This window comes from Hyla sarda, chromosome 6 (genome assembly GCF_029499605.1).
Source record: "Hyla sarda isolate aHylSar1 chromosome 6, aHylSar1.hap1, whole genome shotgun sequence".
Lineage (NCBI taxonomy): Eukaryota > Metazoa > Chordata > Amphibia > Anura > Hylidae > Hyla > Hyla sarda.
Window position 1 is genome coordinate 185427868 of NC_079194.1, and position 24903 is coordinate 185452770.

Genomic DNA, 24903 nt, shown 5'->3' on the forward strand with positions numbered 1-24903 from the left:
CACCCCATGTATCAATACTGCTGCATAATTGAAACAGGGACGTGGACAAGATTGGTTTGGTGTCAGGTGATCGGCAGAGGCCATAAAGTATACTACATCTTTTGTACTTCATTTGTCTAAAATCCCTCACCCCCTCCCTCCTCTAGAAGCTAGGGAGATTCTGTATTCAAGGATGTGTTCTATAAGAATAAGATAAGGAGTGTAGGCAGGGAGGGGAAGTGGGGTGCCGAGTTCGGAATTCCTGAAAGCACCAACACTACTACATGTCAGTGAATGCAATCTACATTTAACCCAATGGGACAACAAGGTTTTAAAAACAGCACTTTTAAACTGACAAAAACAGTACAGTATGTTCTATGGGCCTTACAAGTATTTAAGGCAAGATTATGCAAAACAGAAAGGTGACTTAACAGTATCTGTTAGCCAAAGAAATTAACTATACTGAGGAGAAAAACAAAAAAATTAACTAGGAATGGCGCTCTTAACAGGGAACTATGAGAAAAACAGAGAGAGAGAGAGAGAGAAGACAAGGGTTACCAGCCCTCTGGATTTAAAACACCCCCTGACTCTAAAAGTGTATTTCATTTGATTGTTCCCGTAGGAACAGGAGTTCAGTGCTGCAGCTGGGTATGTGGGCTGCTATACTCCCCCCCCCCCCCCCGTTACATATCCTTGAAAATAACATAAGCAAGTTTACATACTCCAGAATTTCCATTCATCTGGCAATATTTTACACTTACTAAATGTATTACTGCAAATATTGATTACCTATTATGCCATGAAATTATCTACTTTGTTACAAATTATTCGTTGCACATAATTTACTAAACTATTCACAAATTCTCCTGCTATGTTACACAGGTCTTTGCCGATATAAAATATAAGCCCCTCCCCTTTGGGGCAATGTTTGTGAAGGACAAAGCAATAATTATATTACAGCTACCTTTAGGACAAGCCCACTTTTCGGAATGCTAGGGCGTTGGCTAGTCCCTGTACGCCATTTTGGGACATAGAATATAGTAGGGGCCACAACACACATTATATAACAGGAGCCGACATTCTATCTTTTTATGCAACAAAGTTTAAATGTACATCATATCTCACGTACATCATATCTCACATTTGACTTTGTCTTCCATCACCTTGGAAATACAATGCTAGCTTAAAAATTTAGCATGTTAGATATAGCAAGTGCTATATACAGGGATGTGGAAATTGTATGCGGACATGCAGTTCCGGGTGCTGGGCAGGTGAATTCTTCAGGCAAGCAGGGCTAAATGCCTAAAGAATGCACATATAATGGGGCAATCAGTTTTGCCCTGTAACTAAATTCCTATAGACTGCAGCTGTACGCTGCAGCCTATAGCGAGCCGCGCAGGATGGGGAGGGAGGTTTAGTAAATAATGCGGTACAGGAGAGGAGAGCGGGGTTGGGCTGAAATATAATGACACGAGGGGGGGAGGTTGGGGGGAAATATAATGACAGAGGGGGCATCAGAGGAGAGGGGGGGATATAATGACACAGGGGGCATCAGGGGAGGGGGGAATATAATGACACAGGGGGCATCAGGGGAGGGGGGAATATAATGACACAGGGGGCATCAGGGGAGGGGGGAATATAATGACACAGGGGGCATCAGGGGAGGTGGGCAATATAATGACGGGGCATCAGGGAAGGGGGGGAATATAATGACAGGGGGCATCAGGGGAGGGGGGGAATATAATGACACGGGGCATCAGGGAAGGGGGGGAATATAATGGCGCAGTGTCATCAGAGGGTAGGGGGGAATATGACACAGGGGGCATCAGGTGAGGGGGGGAATATAATGGCGCAGGGGGCATCAGGGGAGGGGGGAATATAATGATGCAGGGGCATCACAGGGGGAATATAATGGCGCAGGGGGCATCGGGGGGGGGGGAATATAATGGCGCAGGGGGCATCAGAGGGGGGGGGGGACATAATGGCGCAGGGGGCCCTACTTGATCCCTACCTGATAAAAGGGACATACCTACCTGAAGGGGGACTACCTACTTAAAGGAATACTGTAGTGAAAAATTATCGCGGGGTGTCTGACCGCTTTGACAACCCCCTCCATCTCTTGTATGAGGCCCCAGCAGACAGCATGAAGGGAAAGTTCTGTCCCTGCATGACACGGCAGCTGAAATGCCCACTCCATGTATCTATGGGATACATGGGGGGGGGGGGGGGGGGAGTGTGTCGGTCGCTGCATCATGAGGACAAGCCCCCATTCCTGCGGGGCCCCTTACAAATGATCGGGGGGGAGGGGTTTCCCAACGGTCAGGATAAGTTATTTTGCACTGCAGTATTCCATTAATGGGGCGGACTTACTTATCAGGGACCCTATCCACCTAATGGGGTGACCTACTGGTCTGCCTATCAAGTTTTTATTGATAAAGGACCTTATTTACATACTATTTGGGTTAACCCCTTCCCGCTATTGGACGTATGCATACGTCCAGGCGAATTACACGTTCGCGCAAATGGACGTCCAAGCGATCTCCTGCTCTGCCGCGGGCAGCGCAGGAGATCGCGGGTGGGACTCAGCTGTCAATCACAGCCGGAGTCCCACCGCAGCTGCCGGGGCCGCGATCGCGCCGGTCCCGGCAGCATTAACCCCATAGATGCCGTGATCAGTTCTGATCACGGCATCTACGGTGTTTGCAGGGGGAGCGCCCTCCCCCTGCCCATCAATCGCGGCGCCGCGATAAAATAAGGGGGATCGGGGGTGTCCAAGACACCCTCGATCCCCCTAGAAGAGATAGGAGTGAGGTGGCAGGGTTGCCACCCCTCCTATCCCTGCTATTGATCGGCGGAGCGGCCGACCAATAGCAGACTGGGGGCGGGGGGGTTAAAGTTCGGTTCCCCCCGCTATGCCCACCCATCGGTGTCCGGGCACAGCGGGGGGAACCGTGTAGTAGCGGCGGCGGCTGTGATTACGGCGGCGGTGGAGGTAAGTATGACGCCGCGTGTCCAGAGTCTGTTGCCTAGCAACATCTGCAGGGCGACAGTTTAGAGAGTGGTCTCTAAACTGTCGCCCTCCAGATGTTGCAAAACTACAACTCCCACCATGCCTTGACAGCTGTTTGCTGTGTTGGTATGCTGGGAGTTGTAGTTTTGCAAGATTTAGAGGGGTTCAGGCTGGAGATCACTGACAGTGGTCTCTAAACTGTAGCCCTCCAGATATTACAAAACTACAACTCCCAGCAGTTTGCTGTCTTAGCATGCTGAGATTTGTAGTTTTGCAACATCTGGAGGGCCACAGTTTAGAGACCACTGTCAGTGATCTCCAGCCTGAACCCCTCTAAATCTTGCAAAACTACAACTCCCAGCATTCAGGAACAGCAAATGGCTGTCTCGGCATGCTGGGAGTTGTACTTGCGTGCCTCCAGCTGTTGCATAACTACATCTCCCAGCATTCCCTTTGGCAATCAGTACATGCTGAGAGTTGTAGTTCTGCAACAGCTGGAGGCACACTGGTTGGGAAATACCGAGTTAGGTAATAGGTTCTATTACCTAACTCAGTATTTTCCAACCAGTGTGCCTCCAGCTGTTGCAAAACTACAACTCCCAGCATGCACGTTCTGTCAGTGCATGCTGGGAGTTGTAGTTCCCCCCCCTCCCATGTGAATGTACAGGTTACATTCACACTGGCGACGGATTACAGTGAGTTCCCTGCTTCAAGTTTGAGCTGCAGCCGCAGCTCAAACTCCTAGCGGGAGACTCAGTGTAATCCGCCGTCAGTGTGAATGTAACCTAAAAACACTACACTAACATAAAATAAAGAGTAAAACACTACATATACACACGTACACTGCCCCCCCACCACCACCACCCCTTCCCCCCCAATAAAAATGAAAAACGTATCCTACAGCAGTGTTTCCAAAACGGAGCCTCCAGCTGTTGCAAAACAAAAACTCCCAGCATTTCCGGACAGCCATTGACTGTCCAAGCATGCTGGGAGTTTAGCAACAGCTGGAGGCACCCTGTTTGAGAATCACTGGTGTAGAATACCCCTATGTCCACCCCTATGCAAATCCCTAATTTAGGCCTCAAATGCACATGGCGCTCTCTCACTTCGGAGCCCTGGCGTATTTCAAGGCAACAGTTTAGGGCCACATATGGGGTATTTCCGTACTCGGGAGAAATTGCCTAACAAATTTTGGGGGGCTTTTTCTCCTTTTACCCCTTATGAAAAGGTAAAGTTGGGGTCTACACCAGCATGTTAGTGTAAAAAAAAAACATTTTTGTACACTAACATACTGGTGTTGCCCCATACTTTAAAATTTCACAAGCGGTAAAAGAAAAAAAGCCTCCAAAATTTGTAACGCAATTTCTCCTGAGGACGGAGATACCCCATATGTGGGCGCAAAGTGTTCTGGGGGCGCACAACAAGGCTCAGAAGAGAGAGTGCACCATGTAAATTTGAGGTCTAAATTGGCGATTTGCACAGGGGTGGCTGATTTTACAGCGGTTCTGACATAAGTGCAAAACAATAAATACCCACATGTGACCCCATTTTGGAAACTACACCCCTCACGGAATGTAACAAGGGGTACAGTGAGCATTTACACCCCACAGGTGTCTGACAGATCTTTGAAACAGGGGTCTGTGAAAATGAAAAATAAAATTTTTAATTTGCACAGCCCACTGTTCCAAAGATCCGTCAAATGCCAGTGGGGTGTAAATTCTCCCTGCACCCCTTATTACCTTCCGTGAGGGGTGTAGTTTTAAAAATGGGGTCACATGTGGGGGGGTCCACTGTTCTGGCACCACGGGGGGGCTTTGGAAATGCACATGGCCAAATTCTCTCTCCAAAAGCTCAATGATGCTCCTTCTCTTCTGAGCATTGTAGTTCGCCCCCAGTGCACTTCACGTCCACTTATTGGGTATTTCCATACTCAGAAGAGATGGGGTTACAAATTTTGGGGGGTATTTTCTGCTATTATCCCTTGTAAAAATGTAAAATTTGGGGGAAAACAAGCATTTTAGTGTAAAATTATTATTTTTTTTTTACATATGCAAAAGTCGTGAAACACCTGTGGGGTATTAAGGTTCACTTTACCCCTTGTTACGTTCCCCAAGGGGTCTAGTTTCCAAAATGGTATGCCATGTGGTTTTTTTTTTCTGTCCTGGCACCATAGGTGCTTCCTAAATGCGGCATGCCCCCAGAGCAAAATTTGCTTCCAAAAAGCCAAATGTGACTCCTTCTCTTCTGAGACCTGTAGTGCGCCAGCAGAGCACTTTTCATCCCCATATTGGGTGTTTTCTGAATCGGGAGAAATTGGGCTTCAAATTTTGGGGGGTATTTTCTGCTATTACCTTTTTTAAAAATGTAAAATGTTTGCTAAACCAAGCATTTTTGGTAAAAAAAAAATTTTTTTTTTTACATATGCAAAAGTCGTGAAACACCTGTGGGGTATTAAGGTTCACTTTATCCCTTGTTACGTTCCTCAAGGGGTCTAGTTTCCAAAATGGTATGCCATGTCGTTTTTTTTTTGCTGTCCTGGCACCATAGGGGCTTCCTAAATGCGACATGCCCCCCGAGCAAAATTTGCTCTCAAAAAGCCAAATATGACTCCTTCTCTTCTGAGCATTGTAGTTCGCCCGTAATGCACTTCAGGTCAACTTATGGGGTACCTCCATACTCAGAAGAGATGGGGTTACAAATTTTGGGGGGTATTTTCTGCTATTAACCCTTGCAAAAATGTGAAATTTGGGGGGAAACACACATTTTTGTGAAATTTTTTGTGGGGTATTAAGGCTCACTTAATTCCTTTTTACGTTCCTCAAGGGGTCTAGTTTCCAAAATGGTATACCATGTTTTTTTTTTTGCTGTTTTTGCACCATAGGGGCTTCCTAAATGCAACATGCCCCCAAAAAAACATTTCAGAAAAACGTACTCTCCAAAATCCCCTTGTCGCTCCTTCGCTTCTGAGCCCTCTACTGCGCCCGCCGAACAATTTACATAGACATATGTGGTATGTGCTTACTCGAGAGAAATTGGGCTACAAATTCAAGTATAAATTTTATCCTTTTACCCCTTGTAAAAATTCAAAAATTGGGTCTACAAGAACATGCAAGTGTAAAAAATGAAGATTTTGAATTTTCTCCTTCACTTTGCTGCTTTTCCTGTGAAACACCTAAAGGGTTAAAACGCTTACTGAATGTCATTTTGAATACTTTCGGGGGTGCAGTTTTTATAATGGGGTCTTTTATGGGGTATTTCTAATATGAAGACCCTTCAAATCCACTTCAAACCTGAACTGGTCCATGAAAAATTGCGAGTTTGAAAATTTTGTGAAAAATTGTAAAATTGCTGCTGAACTTTGAAGCCCTCTGGTGTCTTCCAAAAGTAAAAACTCGTAAATTTTATGATGAAAATATAAAGTAGACATATTGTATATGTGAATCCAAAAAAAAAAATATTTGGAATATCCATTTTCCTTACAAACAGAGAGCTTCAAAGTTAGAAAAATGCAAAATGTTAAATTTTTTCATCAAATTTTGGGATTTTTCACCAAGAAAGGATGCAAGTTACCACAAAAATGTACCACTATGTTAAAGTAGAATATGTCACGAAAAAACTATCTCGGAATCAGATTGATAAGTAAAAGCATTCCAGAGTTATTAATGTTTAAAGTGACAGTGGTCAGATGTGCAAAAAAGGGCTGCGTCCTAGAGGTGAAAATGGGCTGTGTCCTTAAGGGGTTAAAATTATTTTGTACCAGGACAGGTGGATTTTTGAGGGACAAGTAGCTTCTGTTCCGTTTTAGTCTCTTGGACAAGTAGTTTAAAAAAAATAATTCCACACCCCTGTATATATACAGTAGATATCATTACAGATTTAACAACATCATCTGCAAGCATTCTCTTCTTTTGTAACAACCAATAACACAAAGAATGCAAACACAAAAAATCATATACAAGAGATAACATAATAACAAGACACACAAAGGGCTCTTCATACATTCACAAATGCATAAAAGGATAAAATTATGCAAATATCTCACATAAAATTCAATTAATACCACATGGATTTTCTTAATTTTTTTGATAGTTTGAAATGATTCATTAGAACACTTTTTTTTATTTATACTAACCATTTTAAAATTGTGCCTGTGTTTACTTGTCTGCTGTGTGAAGAGAAGGGGAGGGGGAGAGGGCCAGAAACACACTGCAGCTGGTGAATAGAAAATGTATTTGTTTAAAATGGAAGTGTCCCTGCATGTATGTATGTGTGGATATATATGTATGTATGTGTATATCAATGAATATATGAAGTGAATGTGTGTGTGTCATACAGAGGGACTACAATCATATGCCTCCAGCTGTTGCAAAACTACAACTCAAAAGGATGTGTGGGCATGCTGGGAGCTGTAGTTTTGCAAAAGCTGTAGGCACACAGCTTGTGTGTGTGTTTGTGAATAGCATAAAACCAGAAAGGAAAGGGTTACTGCTACCAGTGCAGAGAGCGGGAGGGGGAGTGGTTATCTCATAAAGGGAATTTTAAGAGAAATATTGGGCATAGGCACATAAAGATTATAGGGGGAGATTTATCAAAACCTGTCCAGAGGAAAAGTTGCCCAGTTGCCCATAGCAACCAATCAGATTGCTTCTTTCATTTTGAAGAGGCCTTGTTAAAAATGAAAGAAGCTGGTTTTGATAAATCTCCCCCTATATGTACATGATCAGGATGAAATACTGAGCAACATATAACAATTTTGTTTTTTTGGGTGATCTGACAGGTACACTTTAAAGGGGTACTCCGCTGCCCTGCTTCGGAAGCTCCGCTCCCCAGCGTCCGGAAGTTTATTGTTCCGAACGCTGCGTGCTTCCATGTTCAGGGCCGCCCCTCGTGACGTCACGCCCGCCCCCTCAACGAAAGTCTATGGGAAGGGGGCGCGACGGCCGTCGTGCCCCCTTCCCATAGACTTTCGTTGAGAGAGCGGGCGTGACGTCACCAGGGGCGGCCCTGAACACAGAAGCCCGCACGCAGCGTTCGGAACAATAAACTTCCGGACGCTGGGGATCGGAGCTTCCGAAGCAGGGCAGCGGAGTACCCCTTTAAAGGAAGCCATGTAATATTGTGGCGGCACTGTAGAAGAATAAACACTACTTACCAGATTCCTTTGTTGAATACAACTGATTACTTTTGATCACTAGGCATCTGGATGCTTGGATCCTCTTATTTTTCAGTTACCTTTTTTAAAGTAAGCTATATTAAAAACTTAATTGTAGGTTATGTTGCCTATAAGGTGTGTAATGTTTGACATCTGCAGATGTACAGCTTGTTAATCTTCTTGGTATTAACTTATCAATCAAACCCTATGATTGTGCATTTTCAGTTGACGCCTAGGTAAGTTTTCTTTCCCTTTTACGAGGTAGAGGACTTAATTTTACTCTGAGATAGTAAATGCCTTTCTGTACTTGGAGCTACTGTGGCACCATCCAGCTGTCATCACTAGCAGGTTACTGACCCAAAAATACTGACTTGAGTTTTCTGCTTTACTTAAAATATAGTTTTATATGGCTCAGAACCCCAGCTCTAAATTCCTGCCAAGACTCCACACCTCTGGTCTCTGTAAATATGTAAGGAAAATCAACACAGGGGATCAAGCTGTAAAGCAGGCTTGTAACATGTCTGTGTTCTTACTGTTATGAGGTGTACATTACTGTCACATTATATTTGGAGACTGTAGGTTATACTAATCATATTTTGGGTGTCTGGGATGACAATTAATACATAGATCCCCTAATAAATCTGCTTATCAACATTTTTTGTATATCCAGCAATAAAAATTATAATGATTTATTTATATAAAAAAAGGTCAGAACACCGAATCTTTCCAAAAGCTCTAAGCTTTATATACATGTATCCAGCCTAGACACTCCAGTCAGAGAATTTGGTGGTGAGAATTGAAAATTGAAGGTATATTAAAAAATTCCTCAAGTTTTCATTGTAGAGTTTTAAGCACATAGGGGGAAATTGATCAAAACCTGTCTAGAGGAAAGATAAGTAGAGGATTTTTTTTTCGTGCAGGCTGTTTGGGCATATTGTTATCCTTTTAAGATAAAGGTCTTGACTACAAATTAGGCAAATGGCTGTTAAAGTTTGGATTTAGCTAATGTACTCATGGCACTATTTCTCTAAAAAAAACTAAAAAATGCACTTAGCATAAGAAAATGCATCAAAACTGAAAGTAGTATGATCTGACCTCAACCCATTTATGAGTCTAAGCTGTTTAGGCTTCTTGTCACTGGAGCCTAGCAAGGTATTTAGGTTATTAGGTGAATTGAACCACCCCCTTTCTTTGCAAAGCCAGAGGATTGATGGGAAATGTAGGAATAATGGCAAATTCAGTTTTGCTCTGAACCTGAAACAAACATGACTCAAAACCCATGCCTGCCACATTAGCTAAAAACGGTAAGCACAGGGCATACTCATGAACCTCTACATTATTCTCTAATAGCCTATGCTGCACTGTATAAACTTTTTTTTTTTAATAATGGCCGTGGACAGTCCAGAGCTTGCTACATTGGTCCCATCAACTTACAGGCCATCTAGGTGAGGACAACATTGGCTGTCCAAAGTCACCAGATGTGTTTTCTGTGAAAGCCTCTGATTAATTCTTCTGGACACTAACATTAGCAGCGTGAACCAGGTCCCGTTGGGCCAAAGAAGGGCAGAAAAACATAGAAAATGTAACAATGAATCTAACTCCTCACCAGCATGACCATGCAAGTAAGGATTTGGAGAGACAAAAAGGGAAAAACCCTTTCCCAGACACCACCTGTCCCACAGGCGGACAGATAAACAGTGGGGGGAGCAGTTGGTATTATATAGGCCTTGCAACTAAATAGTTAATTGATATCATCTATCCGATCTTAACAGGAACATCTTTCCCATATGTGCTGCTGCAGGAGTTGCTGTCCTTGGGATTTCAGTGTCTAGAATGTCTATTACATCCCATATGTTTGACACAGCCCTTGGGATTTAACTGCAGAAAGCAATTTCTAGTATATTTAGTTGTTTTGCTTTCTGTGAAATGTTTTCATGTTTTTGCGTTAGAGATCCATTTTACTTTGCAGTAAATATATTATTAGATCATTATGACCATTTCTTCCAACCACAACTCTTCACTGCAGAAACTGTCTCCAGCCCCCTACCCCCCACACAGACACAATACCTCCATTCTCCCCAAATGCCTCCCCTCCACACACACACCATGCCTCCAGCCTCCCTCAAATGCCTCCAGCCTCCGCCACACACAATACCTCAAGCCTTTCCCAAATGCTTCCAGCATGCACTGTCGCTGAATTAGTGTGATATAGTCTGAGAGAGGCATCTCTCAGGTTTGTGAAGCCCTACTGCAATGTGTGTACAGATTCACAGGCATATTTTATGTGCCCAATGCACTTTAAGTTTGTACCATCTGAAAATTAGACAATATTTGTAAAGTCCCCATTGCCTGTTTTCCATTGGTAAATTTCCCTATTAACTAGATTACTTTGGCTTGACGGCAACAGTCTTGTGACAAAATAACACAATTGGGTGATTGTGGACCGTGTGCAATTATGCATGCTTGTTTAGTGATTTTTACACTATTTTATTGTTTTTCCTCCTTTAAATCCAGTAATTCAAATTTACTGGAAAAATGACTGCTTCATGCTAGAAAAGTCATACTTTATGCTACAATATTTTACTTTTCACATTATAAAGAATAGGCTTATATGCTAAAGATCTATTATTGAGGGTAGTGCACACGATCCTTATTTATACCTAATGTTTGATGTACCAGACCCAAAGCAGATCCGTAGTGGCAAACAATCTTTAAAAACAAGCACAATTGCATTACTGCAGGTTATTATTCATTATTTATTTTTAGCATCAAGACCTCTTCTAGATTCTATTAGATTACAGTATACAGGTGTTAGAAGTGATTCCTCTGTCCTGATTCAGAGAAGAGGTGTTAAGTATCAGTAACCTATGCTGTCGTGGGCATGGCCTGCCCATGTGTTACATTGACTACCATCAATTTGAATGGCCGCTGTGTTACACTGATGTAAAAAAATAAAAAAAATAAATGGCTAGCCACAATCACCGTAACAGATGATCACCTTTTGAAGTTCAGAAGTCAGACCTGCAGAAATCAGCTGATGAGTACACAGACTACATTTCCAGGAGGGGTTGTGTAGCCCTTTTCAGGAAGATGATTATGAATATTCATAAAGAGTATTGTCTATTGTACAGTGCATTAGGAATGTCTTTAGACTCTTTCACTTTTTTCACATTTTATTATACTGCAGACTTGTGCTAGAATAAATTTGAGTTTTCCCCATCATTCTGCACTCGATACCACATTATGACAAAGTGAAAACAGAATGTTAGAAAACTTTGCTAATTTATTAGAAAAGGAAAACTAAAATCTTGCATTGACACCTTACTAATCACTTAGTAAAAGCACCTTTGGCAGTGCTTACATCCTCTAGTCGTCTAGGGAATGATGCCATAAGGTTTGCACACCTGGATTTGGAGATTTTCTACCATTCTTCTCTGCAGGTCCTATCAATCTCTCTCAATTTAGGGCTGTGGCTGGGCCTGTTAAAGGAAAACTGTCAGCTTGCTTCCCCGCACTAACCACCTAATTAGGTGCTAACTGGCACAGGTGGGGTAAATGGCACTCTAACGTCAGTGCCACTAGTCCACTGCGCCGGCCAGCTCATCAATATTCCTCCCCTCCCTCCGTCTCTCCCTCTTCATTACAGGTCGTGGAGAAGAGGGAGAGGCGGAGCGAGGAGACATATATAGATGAGCTGGGTGGAGCTGCGGACAAGCGGCGCTGTGTCAGTAAGAACCTAATTAGCATATAGAGAAAAACAAAGATTTCGGCCGAACGGCGGGGCAGATCGGGGTAATGTAGGCATCAAACTAATCAGCGTCCCCCGCACTACCAGCCAATACCACTGGTTAGTGGAGGGGGAGCAAGCTGACAGTTTTCCTTTAAGAACATTCATTGAGTTGTCCCTAAGCCACTCCTGTGTTGTCTTGGCTGTGTGCTTAGGGTCAGTCTTGTTGGAAGGTGAACATTTGGGCCAGTCTAAGGTCTTGAGCACTCTGAATGGGTTTTCATTAAAGGGGTTATCCAGGAATAAAAAACAAAGTAGATTTTTTTCCAAAAACAGCACCGTACCTGTTCTTAGGTTGTGTTTGGTATTGGAGCCAAGTTGTAATACCACACACAACCTGAAGACAGGTGTGGTGCTGTTTTTGGAAGAAACCTGCTGCTTTCTAATCCTGTTACAACCTCTTAAAGAATTTTTTTTCCTCGGTTTACCTTCTCCTCAATAGTGTTGCTTGCGAATATTCGCAATGCGAATTTTATTCGCGAATATCGCATATTCGCATATTCGCGAATATAGCACTATATATTCGTAATTACGAATATTCGTTTTATTTATTTATTTTATTTTTTTCACAGTACACATCACAGTGATCATCCCTTTCTGCTTCCAGCTTGTGTGGTGTAAAGAAGGCTCTAATACTACTGTGTGAGACCGGTGTGCGAATTTTCGCATATGTGAAAATTTGCATATGCTAATTTTTGCATATGCGAATTTTCGCTTATGTTAATTTCTGTATATGCTAATTTTTGCATATGTGAATTTTCGCATACACGAATTTTCGCATATGCAAAAATAAATCAAGAATATTACGAATATGCGAATATTCGCGAATATATGACGAATATTCGTCCATATATTCCCCAATTCGAATATGGCCTATGCCGCTCAACACTACTCCTCAACCCTAACAACCTTCCTATCCCAGCTGCTGAAATAAACACCTCTACAATGGTGCTTCCACCACCACGCTTCACTGTATGGATGTATTGTGCAGGTAATAAGCAGTGCCTGGTTTGATCCAGACATGTCGCTTAGAATCAAGACCAGAAAGTAAAATTTTAGTTTTAGCAGACCAAAGCACCTTGTTTCTTGCCGTCTTAAAGTAATTTAGGTTATTTGTGGCAAACCCCATGTGGGCTTTCATGTCTCTCTTACTGAGAAGAGGCTTTGTTCTGCCCACTCTGCCATAAAGCCTGATTGGTGGAGTACTGCAATAACTGTTGACCTTCTGGAAGCATCTGCCATCTGCACACAGGGTCTTTGGAGCCATAGTGACCATTGGGTTTTTTGTCCGCTTCTAACAAGGCATTTCCCCCCCCCCCCCCCCCCCCATTGCCTAGATTCCATTTAACAAATATGGAGGTCACTGTGCATTTCAGAGCTTTCGGTGCAGTGGAAACTTTTGTTGTACCCCCTCCAAATTTGTGCCTTCACACAATCATGTCTTTGAGCTCTAGCTCTACAGGCAGTCCTTTTGTCCTCATGGCTTGGTTTTTGCTCTGATATGCATTGTCAGCTGTGAGACCTTATATAGATGGTTGTTTCTTTCCAAATCCTATTCAATCAACTGAATTTAAGGCCTGATGTGAAACCATTAAAACAGTAAAATGACCTAAAGACTTTCCAAATGCATTAGAAAAATACAATTAAAGGTTGATCCTTCATACATAAAGGTTATATTCTCATTTATGTAATAGTGCTGAATTGTAATTTGTGCATGAACACCCTGCAGGTTACAACTGCTATACTCCAACTTAAACCAATAATATTAGTAGTGAAGTGCTCTCCATTTTTAGTGAAAGCTGGGTCACCATAATAAAGTTTGCTAAATCCATACATTTTTTTACATTTTATCTGGCAGTATTGTGCCATTACATGGGTTTCCGCACAGCTGTCCTAGTATCTTATGTGAAAAACGTACCTAGTGCTTTGGTTAGTATTGCTATATAACTTAGCACATCTGCATGTCAGGACTTTGGGAAAATCTATGTCACTCCTAATGGAAGTTGGATGAACAGCAATATATGTTTTGACCTTTTACAGAAAAAGAGTATGAGGAAGTCAAATGGCAACTTATACAAATGGGGTCATTAATATCACTAGATCTTAAGCTTTATGTAAAAACTGATCAGCTGAGTGTGTAAACATCTAAAGCAAATGTAGGATACAATATATACAGTATTCATTCTTCAGGTAAGCTCCTAAACCATGACAAATGCCATACAGGAAGGGCTACAGAGAGAGATTGCATTGTATGCATCATGGACTTTGTAGGTAGTTTAATCACTTGCCTTTCGTTTTTCCTGAAGATATAGGGATTTTTTTTCTTTCTCTTTTTCTTTTGCTATAATGCCGTAAACAGCCTAGATTGTGGCAAGACTGTTCTCTGATCATCTGTCTGTGGAGAGTTGGGAAGCCACCATACAGCTTTGACAGCCTGTCCAACCTGCCGGCAGTAGTGGGTTTTGCAGACTTTAGTCTAAGGCAGTGGTCTTCAACCTTCGGACCTCCAGATGTTGCAAAACTACGACTCCCAGCATGCCCGGACAGCCGTTGGCTGTCCGGGCATGCTGGGAGTTGTAGTTTTGCAACATCTGGAGGTACGCAGGTTGAAGACCACAGGTCTAAGGCATGTTATCAGCCATATGCCAGTACACAGTCAAATAGTAATTTCTAGGTATTAAAGGGGTATTCCAGGCCAAAACTTATATATATATATATATATATATATATATATATATATATATATATATATATATAATCAACTGGCTCCGGAAAGTTAAACAGATTTGTAAATTACTTCTATTAAAAAATCTTAATCCTTCCAATAGTTATTAGCTTCTGAAGTTTTCGGTCTAACTGCTCAATGATGATGTCACGTCCCGGGAGCTGTGCATGATGGGAGAATATCCCCATTAGGAACTGCACAGCTCCCGGGACGCGAGTCATCAGAGAGCAGTTAGACAGAAAACAACAACTCAACTTCAGAAGCTAATAACTATTGGAAGGATTAAGATTTTTTAATAGAAGTAATTTACAAATCTGTTTAACTTTCCGGAGCCAGTTGATATATATATAAAAAAGGTTTTGCCTGGATAACCCCTTTAAGGAACTGGTCTTTAGTAAAAAAAATCTATGTTTTAATGTGGGTGTAGCACAGCTGTCTGTATGTGGGGGCAGCGCCGCTGTGATTTATGAAGTTGAGCTGTATGTGTAGTGGACTTGTGTGAGGTGTGTGCAGCAGTGCTGTGTGTATAATTTGCATGCAGCAGTGCTGTGTATGTGTGGTAATTGTCGTAGCCAATGATTTAAGAATGATGCTGACAAAAATAGGGCTGAATATTATTAGATTGATAGTGTGCTGCTTCATTAGGTTTACCCTTCTCAGTAGTATTACTTTTAATGTTATTTTGTGTTTTTTTATATTCTTCGTCGTTGTCTTAAAAGGGGTTGTCCAGTATTAAAAAAATGATACTTCACTTCTTTACAAAATCAGCGCCACTTCTGTCCACAGGTTGTGCCTGGTATTGCAGCTTAGATCCATTGAATTGAATTGGACCAAGCTGCAATACTACATACAACCTGTGGACCAAAGTGGTGCTATTTTAGCAAAAAAAGGAGCAGCGTTTTTTATTATTTTTTTTTTATACTGAACAACGCCTCTAGATTTTTGTTAAATGCAGCTGTCACAATGGTTTATTTAGAAAAATAGATTTAATAATTTCAAGCTTATTTAGAGCAACCTATTTCTTTACTATGTTGTAGGATGTAGGTCAAAATGTAGATGAATAAAACAAAAATTTGTCACTGCATCTTTCAGTTTGTTCACTGAAATAAGGTTTAAGGTTATTAGTTTAAAGTTCACTTTGACCAGATGCATAAATATGTAGAACAGTAGTTGCCTGTGTACACTGTTATATTAGTGATATCTGTTGCTTTTCACCCATAGGTCATACTGGCCGTCTCTTAAAATCGCTCCTGGCCATCAGCATCATCTTCATGTGTTCACATCTTATATTTCAACTCTGCCTTCATACAGTACCAGGACTGGATGACCTACTAGGACACAACTGTACGTTCTCCAAAAACTTTGGCTGGGGGTGATAAATTGTGGGTAAAGCTGGAGCTATAGATTTTGGGATTCTTCCTGTTGATGAAGTTATTGGCTAGGTATTTGGACTGTGAACGAAGAGCTGTAAAAGCATTTTATCAAAAGCACCTGTTATTGTAGGTAGATTTAGGAAAATGTTATTTCTGTAACACGTTAACACTTTTCTGTAGAAAGAGGAAGGATGTTACTTTCTCAGAGCTAAAGGTGTCAATGATCACTTAAAGGGTACCTCTCATCAAAAAAGCTTATGATATATTATAGATTAATGTATGCAGAATAACTTTACAATTGCATGTTATTAAAAAATATGCTTCTTTCTATTTAATTTTCCACTTAGAAGTAATGACCACTAGGGGTCTCCCTACCAGTCCTGGCAGCAAGCATTTCAGACTCTTGTTGGAGTCCTAAACACTACGAGCTGCCAGTCTGCTTTGTTCACAAAGGAGAACACTCAGAGCTGCCAGCCTGCTTTGTTCACAGCCTGTTTGGCTGTGAACAAAGCAGGCTGGCAGCTCTGAGTGTTTAGGACTCCAGCATGAGTCAAAAATGCTTGCTGACAGGACTGATCGGGAAAAATACAATAGAAAGAAGCATATTTTTCATTAACATGCTATTGGAAAGTTATTCAACATTCATTAATCTAAAATATATCAAAAGTTTATTTGATGGGAGGTACCCTTTAAGTATGAGCACCTCTGTAGTTACAACATATCACACAGATTTCTCTAGGTAGCAGTTCACTTTGTTTTGTGACTAAACATTATTTTGTTTTAATTGTCCAGGCAGTGACTGGGAAGTTCTCGCCCGCCATGTTGGTGTCACCAGGTATGTGTGCAGTGTTTGTCCATACACACTACTAAATACAGCCCCATAAGTATCAGCTTCTCTGTTTCATCTATAACAAAATGGGTGATTAGGCATTTATTTGTCTCCTGTACCTGCTTACCTCTGCCTGGCACTCTTGTTCACAACTACTGTATAATAGGAACAAAGTCTTGTCACCACCAGATTGTAAGTAAATCTTAGTTAGCTGGGAACCTCAGCTGTTCTGCATCCCCTTTACCTGATCGTGTCAGCCCACACACACTGATTTTATTAACATTTCACATTTTCTCTTTGCTTTGGAAAAGGAATCTTTAAAAATGTTATTTTGTTGATCCCTGGATTCACTGTCAGATAAAAAAAAACATTTTATATGTTGTACATCTGGGAAAACATTAGTTTTTCTAATATACTTCTTTAAAAAATAATTCACATTTTATTAATTAAAGAAAACTGCCTTTGAAAATCCCACCACTAAGGGTCCCCATACCTCCTGGGACACGGATATGTCCTACAGCAGCATAAGCGTGTCCAACTGTCATAGACATGAGATGGCTGATTGACAAGGCTGCAGGAGGAACATAGCTTGCAGTAACACTACTGTAACACAGAGTTTTGCCAATCATGTGCCGCCAGCTGTTGCAAAACTATAACTCCAAGTATGCCTCCCTTTGACATGATGGAAAAGACATTGAGCAGTTGTAATGTTGTTTTTTTTTAGTGAAATATTGGTGAAAGAGACATAACAATTACATGTACATGATCAGGATGAGGTACTGAGTAACATTTAAAAGTTGTTGTTTTTTTTTTTTTGTGGGATCTGACAGGTATGCTTTAAGGTGTGGGAGATCAATCTCAAATCAGTCAGACATAGTGTTTCTTAAGACCTCCATCCCATGTTGCTTGTCTGTGTCTTAAAGATTTTTCTTGCTTTGCTGTAGGTTGGATATCTATGACATCCCCAATACAGTGCGAATGGTGTCGCCAGATATTGGTATGTTCCTGGTGTCAGCTATATGCCTCGGCTTGTGCAATCGCTTGGTGCGGCGGCAGAACTCTCAGACACCACGCGAAAGGCTTAGCAGGTCAACAGACTTCACAGAGCAGGTGGGATCTATGTAACTAGACAGAATATGAGTCAAAAAGCTGGCAATGTTGTCTTGTTGCTGTATGTCTATGACGCCCTCGCACTTCCTCTAACCTCACTTCTCCAGGGGTTTTTATACCAACCTTTCCGTACTATATAATTTTCTACACCCCCATGTCCTGATTTATTAACCATCTTCTGTTCTCGGCAGCTACAGCTTGTCTACACCAGGATTGGGTTATGTGTGGGATCATGCAGCAGGCACTGTGTAACAGAACTGTTTACTTTAGTTGTCTTTCACTGTTATATATATTTTAATTTTGTCTGTTCACTTTTCTCTTGACCCCCACCGCCCCTCCCCCCCAATTCTTTAGTTTCCTTTCCTCTGCGTTTTCCACAGCCATCACCCTCTGTGCATGTGCTGAGATCCTGAGGAACTCCCAATCTTGTTTTTTGCCCTATCTCATCACTTACATTGATGTTGGCAGCACAAGGCTGGCAAGATTAGCTGTGCCAGCCATGTGACCTCCCATACTGTTAGCATCCCATCACCTTGGCTATTCAATATGAGCAGATGCACTTCTGTTTTAACACTGTGTGATCCACAACAGAGTGTATATATGTGTGTGTATGTAAATATATATAACAATGTGTATTTCTTTATTCGTCTGTTCTTAAAATAAAAGCTTACTCAAGGGTATAATAGTATGGCCATTTGGCTCATTTCACGCTGGGTCAGGACTTGGAGTTCTAAAAAGACGCCAGAGTGGAATTAGATTTGTATTGTGTGACTAAAGGGTGCTGGAAATTCACTTAGTTCCATAGTATGCCAAGAACTGTGCAGATTGCTAACTCTCTCATCAGTAATGCCGAGGCTGAGCGGTTATCATTGTCCTTCACTGTTAGATTAAGAAAAGAATGGAATCCTCTGTTGTTCTTGACAATGTAATAATGTTGGCATAGTGTGGTGTCTAGAAATCTGTAGGTACATGTTCTGGTTTGACTTTTGTAGCCTAGAGTTTCTTGAAATGTGTACTTAACTCTCTGCCCTATTTTTCTTTAACTTTAATGGCTTTCTGGATTAAAACCCCAATTTTAAATGGCATGTTAGGCAATTTTAAGTCAGTAGAATAGAACCGTTGCTCAGCACCCTCATCTTTTATCCAGATCAATTTGGATTTAACATCCTCTACTTTTAGTGCATTGCATGACAGGCCATGTAACACTTCAATTCCCTAGCAGAGGCATGACAGGGGAAGTAAATGCTTATCTTGGGCTTCTCAAACTTTACAGCTGATCATTGGGTTTCCCACCAGAAAGAAAGCCAGTGATCAGGGGTACTTTGTTAAGAAATTATATTAAGAATAATTCTCAGGCTGTCTTGTGTTTAAAATACATATCTCTACTGAAAGACTAATATGATGGCTTGGCATTCCCAATCCCTCTCATTCTTCAATCAGGTAGAAGAGGAACACAAGGCAGAAATGGCTGGAGGTGAAGACCCTGAGGAAGAAGAGGATAATGAGGGCATTCAGATGGCCCCACAGGATGGGGTATTGACTTCACGGATCAGGGAGGCTGCCCACAAACTAATTGAAGCCATAGGAAAATCACTGGCTCTCTTGCTGCTGGCACTGGCAGGTACTGAGGCTACACTGCATGCATGGTTAGCATCTATATATACAATGTGGGAAAGACTATGTTGAAAAAAAAATATTTATTGAAATTTAGTTGGGATAGTTACTAGGAAAAAGTGATTGAGGGCATATTACATTTGATGCACCAGTCACTTCCTAAGTTCTATAATAACTTATACCTAAATATGACTGCAAATACTGGAGGTTTTTTTCCCTCCTGTAATTGGCTACAATCACCCATGAGGATTTGCTTTGCTTTCTGTGGAACAAACAGCTTTGTTTTTATTTTTTTTTATTTTATTTATCTGTAACTAAAACTAAAAAGTGTTAATATTCTACTAATGCATTCTATTTTTCTTTTTTTCTTTACAGGCATAACTGTGCCTTCTGGCTTTTCGGCTGTCTATTATTTAGCCTTTATTGGCCTGTGCACATGGTGGGCATGTCACTTCCCCATCAGCTATGTGGGTTTAAACACCCTCAGTGTCATGGTTGGCTTTTTTGCGGGTGGTCACATTATCTGTCTGTATGGCTACCAGTCTCCATTCATTCAAAACATTTTCCCTCCATTGGAGTTGTGGGCAAGGTATGTGTAAAAGATGTGTGATTCCAAAACTGAAGGCAAAATCATTTGTTTATTCCATACTTGTTAAAAACATGTCAGAGACTTCCAAAACACATGCTTGTTAAGTCCAGACACTTCTCTATATGTTTGAAATATATTTGAAGCTATGTACCACATACAGACTTTCATGTTGTTCTTCTTTTGTCAGGATACTGTTGCTCTTTGACATCCATAATTGCTCAGCTATATAGAAAACTGTTGCATGGTCTGACTCTATGATACTTACAACTTTACCCTGAATAGAATATTAATTAGATGTTGACATTTGTAACATAAGGTTTACAGAAATATAATTTTATGATAAATCTACAGCAATAATTCTAAACCCTGTGAGAAGTTTATTGTATGGCACAAGTAGAGAGAACTCCCTCTGGAGTGTTTTTTTTTTTTTTAATAGAAAATAAGCAGCATTTTGGTGTATGTATGATTTTTTTTAAATCTAAATAAAGAACATTTTTACTAGACAAATAACTGAATATAATAAATTTAGTTTTTTCCATCATGTGTGAAGTCTTATGAAATGGCCCCATTGAAAGAACGCTATAAAAAACTGTGAGGTATAACACGGCATGCATACACTTGACTTAAAGACATGTTGTCTTTTTATATTTATTTTTTACAAGGTTTACAGCAATTTGATTTTATTAGATGCCCCTCATTGTATCTATTGCTTAACCATGCAAGTAAAGACATTTCTTATTTAGCACAGTTATAGTCCATTATAACATGTCCCTATAAAACACTTGGCCATACGGAGGAAGAATCTCTGATGAATGTGTTATTTGTGTGGGGTCTGATGGGAAACAAATACACCAATAGGGAACCAACATTGTGAAAAGTGGGGTGTATAGCTTAAAGATGGCATCTTCAGTGTGAAATCAAAGGTCCTTGACAATAAAAGCATTACCAGTCACTGTACATAAAATGATACAGAGTGTAAAATGGCATTAATTGTGGAGACAATACGCTAGCTTATCCATAAAAAGTCCAGCTTAGTATAATTCAACAGATTTGGAGTAACATTGATGAGTAAAACCAGAAATCACAAGAGAGAGGCCAACTTACGTGGATGAAATAAAATGTTCTTTTCTACTAGTCTCAAATTTACCTAGAAGTCTGTTGTGAGCTCCCAAGAATTGTCCAGTTGATAGCTGCCTCTCCTGACCCACCTTTGGTTGGATATAAAGGGTCTGCCTGCTTTGGTGAACCCATAATAAAATTGTCATCCATATATAATAAGCAGAGTCTGCACTCAGCTGGAATCTGTGGGCAGATTAGACAGCAAGTGTCCCATGCAGCGCCACCACAGGTAAAAAATAAGCATTACTTGGTGCCCATTAGGGTCATGGGTTTCTGTGTAACACATGGATTTGTTGGCTCTTCTTCTAGACAGAGATCTCTGAACACTGACAACCTATCTATCTATCTAAAATATATATATATAGTGTATACAGTAAGTGCGAACCCTAATGAACTGTATTTTTTAATCTTAGAACCCTTTTAGGTTCAGTTCTTTACTGAGCTTAATACTATAGCTTGCTAGAGGGAGCTTTGCTTAGGTGAGGCAACATATGGCTGAAGCTGTGCAATGAACCTCTGTGACACTATTGATATACTGTATATTACAATTCAATACAGTCAGCTGGAGTTTCATAGTTCTCAGAAATACCCTTTAAATGTCTTTTATTATTTGGATTACCACGATCTCCTGATGTTTACATGTGGTCTTCACATGTCTTTCACTATGGTATGCTGCTCAGAAGAACATGTTGACTCCACATAATAAGAGGCAGGTATATTGTTGACTTAATGTTACTGTCCATTAATAGCGTCTCTCATAACATGTGAATAGAAGACCTTCACAATGTTGACTTTATGTTGACACTTTGGGAAGCTCATAGTCTGCTTACAACAAGGTCTGCACGATTATTCAAAGGAACATCGTGTGAGACTTGGAGGCAATGATCATCAAACAAGACTTTAGCAGTTTATATCCTTATTCTACTTTATTAGGATGAGAGATGGATAATATCTAGTTCAGGCAGCATGTATGTGCCAATAATATCATCCCCACAGGCAGCGCTCAGTCATGGTCTACCTATGACCACATCATTTACCACCATGACTGAATAGAAGTGATCAAGTTTAATAAAATTATTGAGGAACATCTAGCTTGAGGTCACAGGTTGTACGTTGCCTGACCACTTCCCCATTGTCAGCCCTTATTGGTTTCTTCTGTGGCCAGCAGTGAGGACATCAAACCTGCACCAAGAAAAAATTGTTCTTGTGAAGTCTATAAATATTTAAATTCAATTAAAGAATGTTAACACACAGAAGAGGACATTAAGGTTAAGCTGCAAAATTCAAGCTTCTTCTCATACTGATAACAGTCGGTGTCTTCTTCATTGTTACATGTTACGCTCCTCAGATGAAATTTTCCTGTCAGACATTCCTGCTGTAAAGCATTATATCTAATGGGAAGCATGGACTCTGTGTGATAAAAGCCTTGTTCAGTTCTCTCACCAGCAGCCTAATAGCTTTATCACATGCACTAACTCATTACTTCCGGAATATTCTGCCCAGATGTTCTATATCATAGACTGTGGTGATTGCTCTAGGTAGCACAATGGACAAAAAACTAGTGAAGAAGGGAAAACCATGTCACTGCTATTACACATTACGCAAATAGGGGCATTTCTTTAATGAGAATGGTGCAATATTTTGTTCTTTCCTTTCGACAGCCTAAGACTAAAATATTAAATTGCTGGCAGAATACTGTACAAAAAAGATAGAGACAAATAAATGAGGGTCCAGTTAAGCTCAATTACAAGACTATTCAGCACAACCATGTCAAGCAGACATGAAACAAAATTAAGTCAACAATTTCTCCCAACGTTCATATGCGTAACAGTGGAACCATTAGTGAGGATTAATTCAGCTGCTGATCAAAGGAATATCTTTGTATATTTTGTAGTTTAGAAGATAAAGTTTCACCACTTTAATTTCATAAGCATTTCAAGGAGTAAAAAATAATTTTCCTTGTAGAAAGACACCCAAGATGTAATTCACCACGGTCTAATAAAGCGTTATGGAAAAAGAGGAGGTGGAATTCCTAATTGTTAGGAGAATTTCAGCCATGACTTTGTTCGTATATCTGTCCTGTAAAATTAGAGTGGAAAAACTAGACTTGTCACACACTGGTGTAATGTCAACAGGATGGCATAACTCACTCCTCATAGTAACATCGCACTTACATACTGTAAAGGGGTAGTAGGCACGCAACCCACACTAAAGCCTGATTTTGTGTAAACAAATACTAAAATACAGACTGGCTTATACAATCCCAGAAATTTGTTTCCATACTAGGATTGAAGCTTGAAGATTTTTTTAAACTACTTGTTGAGTTTTATGTAAACTAATGGTAGCACTGGCCAGAACTGAACTAACTAGGAAAGTACTCTGTGTACCATCAATACATGCACACTCACTGGACTCATGGGATATAGTTATATTAATTTGTTTTTTATGGAAGAAATGGCCATAACAGAACAGATGTATTTAGCAGTTCGACAAATGTGTAGAAATGTGAAAAATGGCACCATGATTCTATATACAGAGTCATCGGTCAGACCCCCCACGATCAGACATTTATCCCCTATCCTTTGTATAGCGGATAAGCTGTCCTGCAACACAGTACAGTAATATGTTAAAATTGGCAGCATGATTCTATATGTAGAATCATTGGTCAGTCCCCCCTGCAATCAGACACATCCCCTATCCTTTGTATAGCGGATAAGTTGCCCTGTACCGCAGTACAGTAATATGTGAAAACTGGCACCATGATTCTATATACAGAATCATTGGTCGGACCCCCTGCATCAGAGACATATCCCCTGTCTTTTGGATAGGGGATAAGTTGTCCTGCACTGCCTCAGTACTCTTTTAAATACACAATCCTCACTGCACATAGATCATGTCAAAAGACACACCTCTACTTACAAACATAAGTGAGAAATGTCCATCATGCAAATATATCTTGTATTATAACGATCATATATAGAGGATAAGAGCACACTAAATGGCAGACTTTATTTAATCCTAAATGTGGTATTGTTTCAAGGCTCTTAATCCAAAAGGTCTCCCTCTATAGGAAACATGTGGTATTGTCTCTTGATCATTCTCTCTACAACCTCCTCTGTCACCTGCCATCTCCGATCACTAATGTGGTATCTCATGGAATTCCATCACTGTCTGTCTCCATTCCATCTTCAGATCTTACTTATGAGCTAGTCTGCATTATCTGACAATATTTCTAAATGTTAGATTTCTATTTAATCAAACTACATTTTATATGGCGGTAGATCTGAACAATATACCCTTTACCGTAAATACACTTTTTTGGCATGTAAAAAAACCCAGACACCCTAAATGGCAGTTGTGACAATTAAAGCAGGCTAAGGTCCCATGACTATTTGCTGCCAACACTGTTTACCTGTTATCTTTTTCATGACATCAGAACCTACCAGCATATTTGCCAAATATCGTCTTTTACTATATGCAAATATTGAATGATGCTTGCAAATTGATGCCAATGTAGGGTCCGGTTTTTAATACGGGAGGCATGTTTATCATACGTCAAAGAAAAAAGAACTTCTTCCTTGCTTTCCTTTTTTCAAAACTTTTCTCCCATGTGCTC

At 40.6% G+C, this 24903-nt stretch overlaps 1 protein-coding gene across 6 annotated transcripts in view; it reads left to right on the plus strand.

The window, feature by feature from the left end:
* The window catches only part of PIEZO1 (piezo type mechanosensitive ion channel component 1), a 279916-nt gene that overhangs the window by 167418 nt on the left and 87595 nt on the right, over positions 1-24903 (plus strand). For all 6 annotated transcript variants that reach the window (XM_056526058.1, XM_056526060.1, XM_056526061.1 and 3 more), the window contains 5 exons: positions 15875-15997; positions 16819-16861; positions 17800-17965; positions 19406-19586; positions 19955-20168. In XM_056526058.1, the coding sequence (XP_056382033.1) occupies positions 15875-15997; positions 16819-16861; positions 17800-17965; positions 19406-19586; positions 19955-20168 (727 nt within the window). The remainder of the gene's footprint in view (positions 1-15874; positions 15998-16818; positions 16862-17799; positions 17966-19405; positions 19587-19954; positions 20169-24903) is intronic.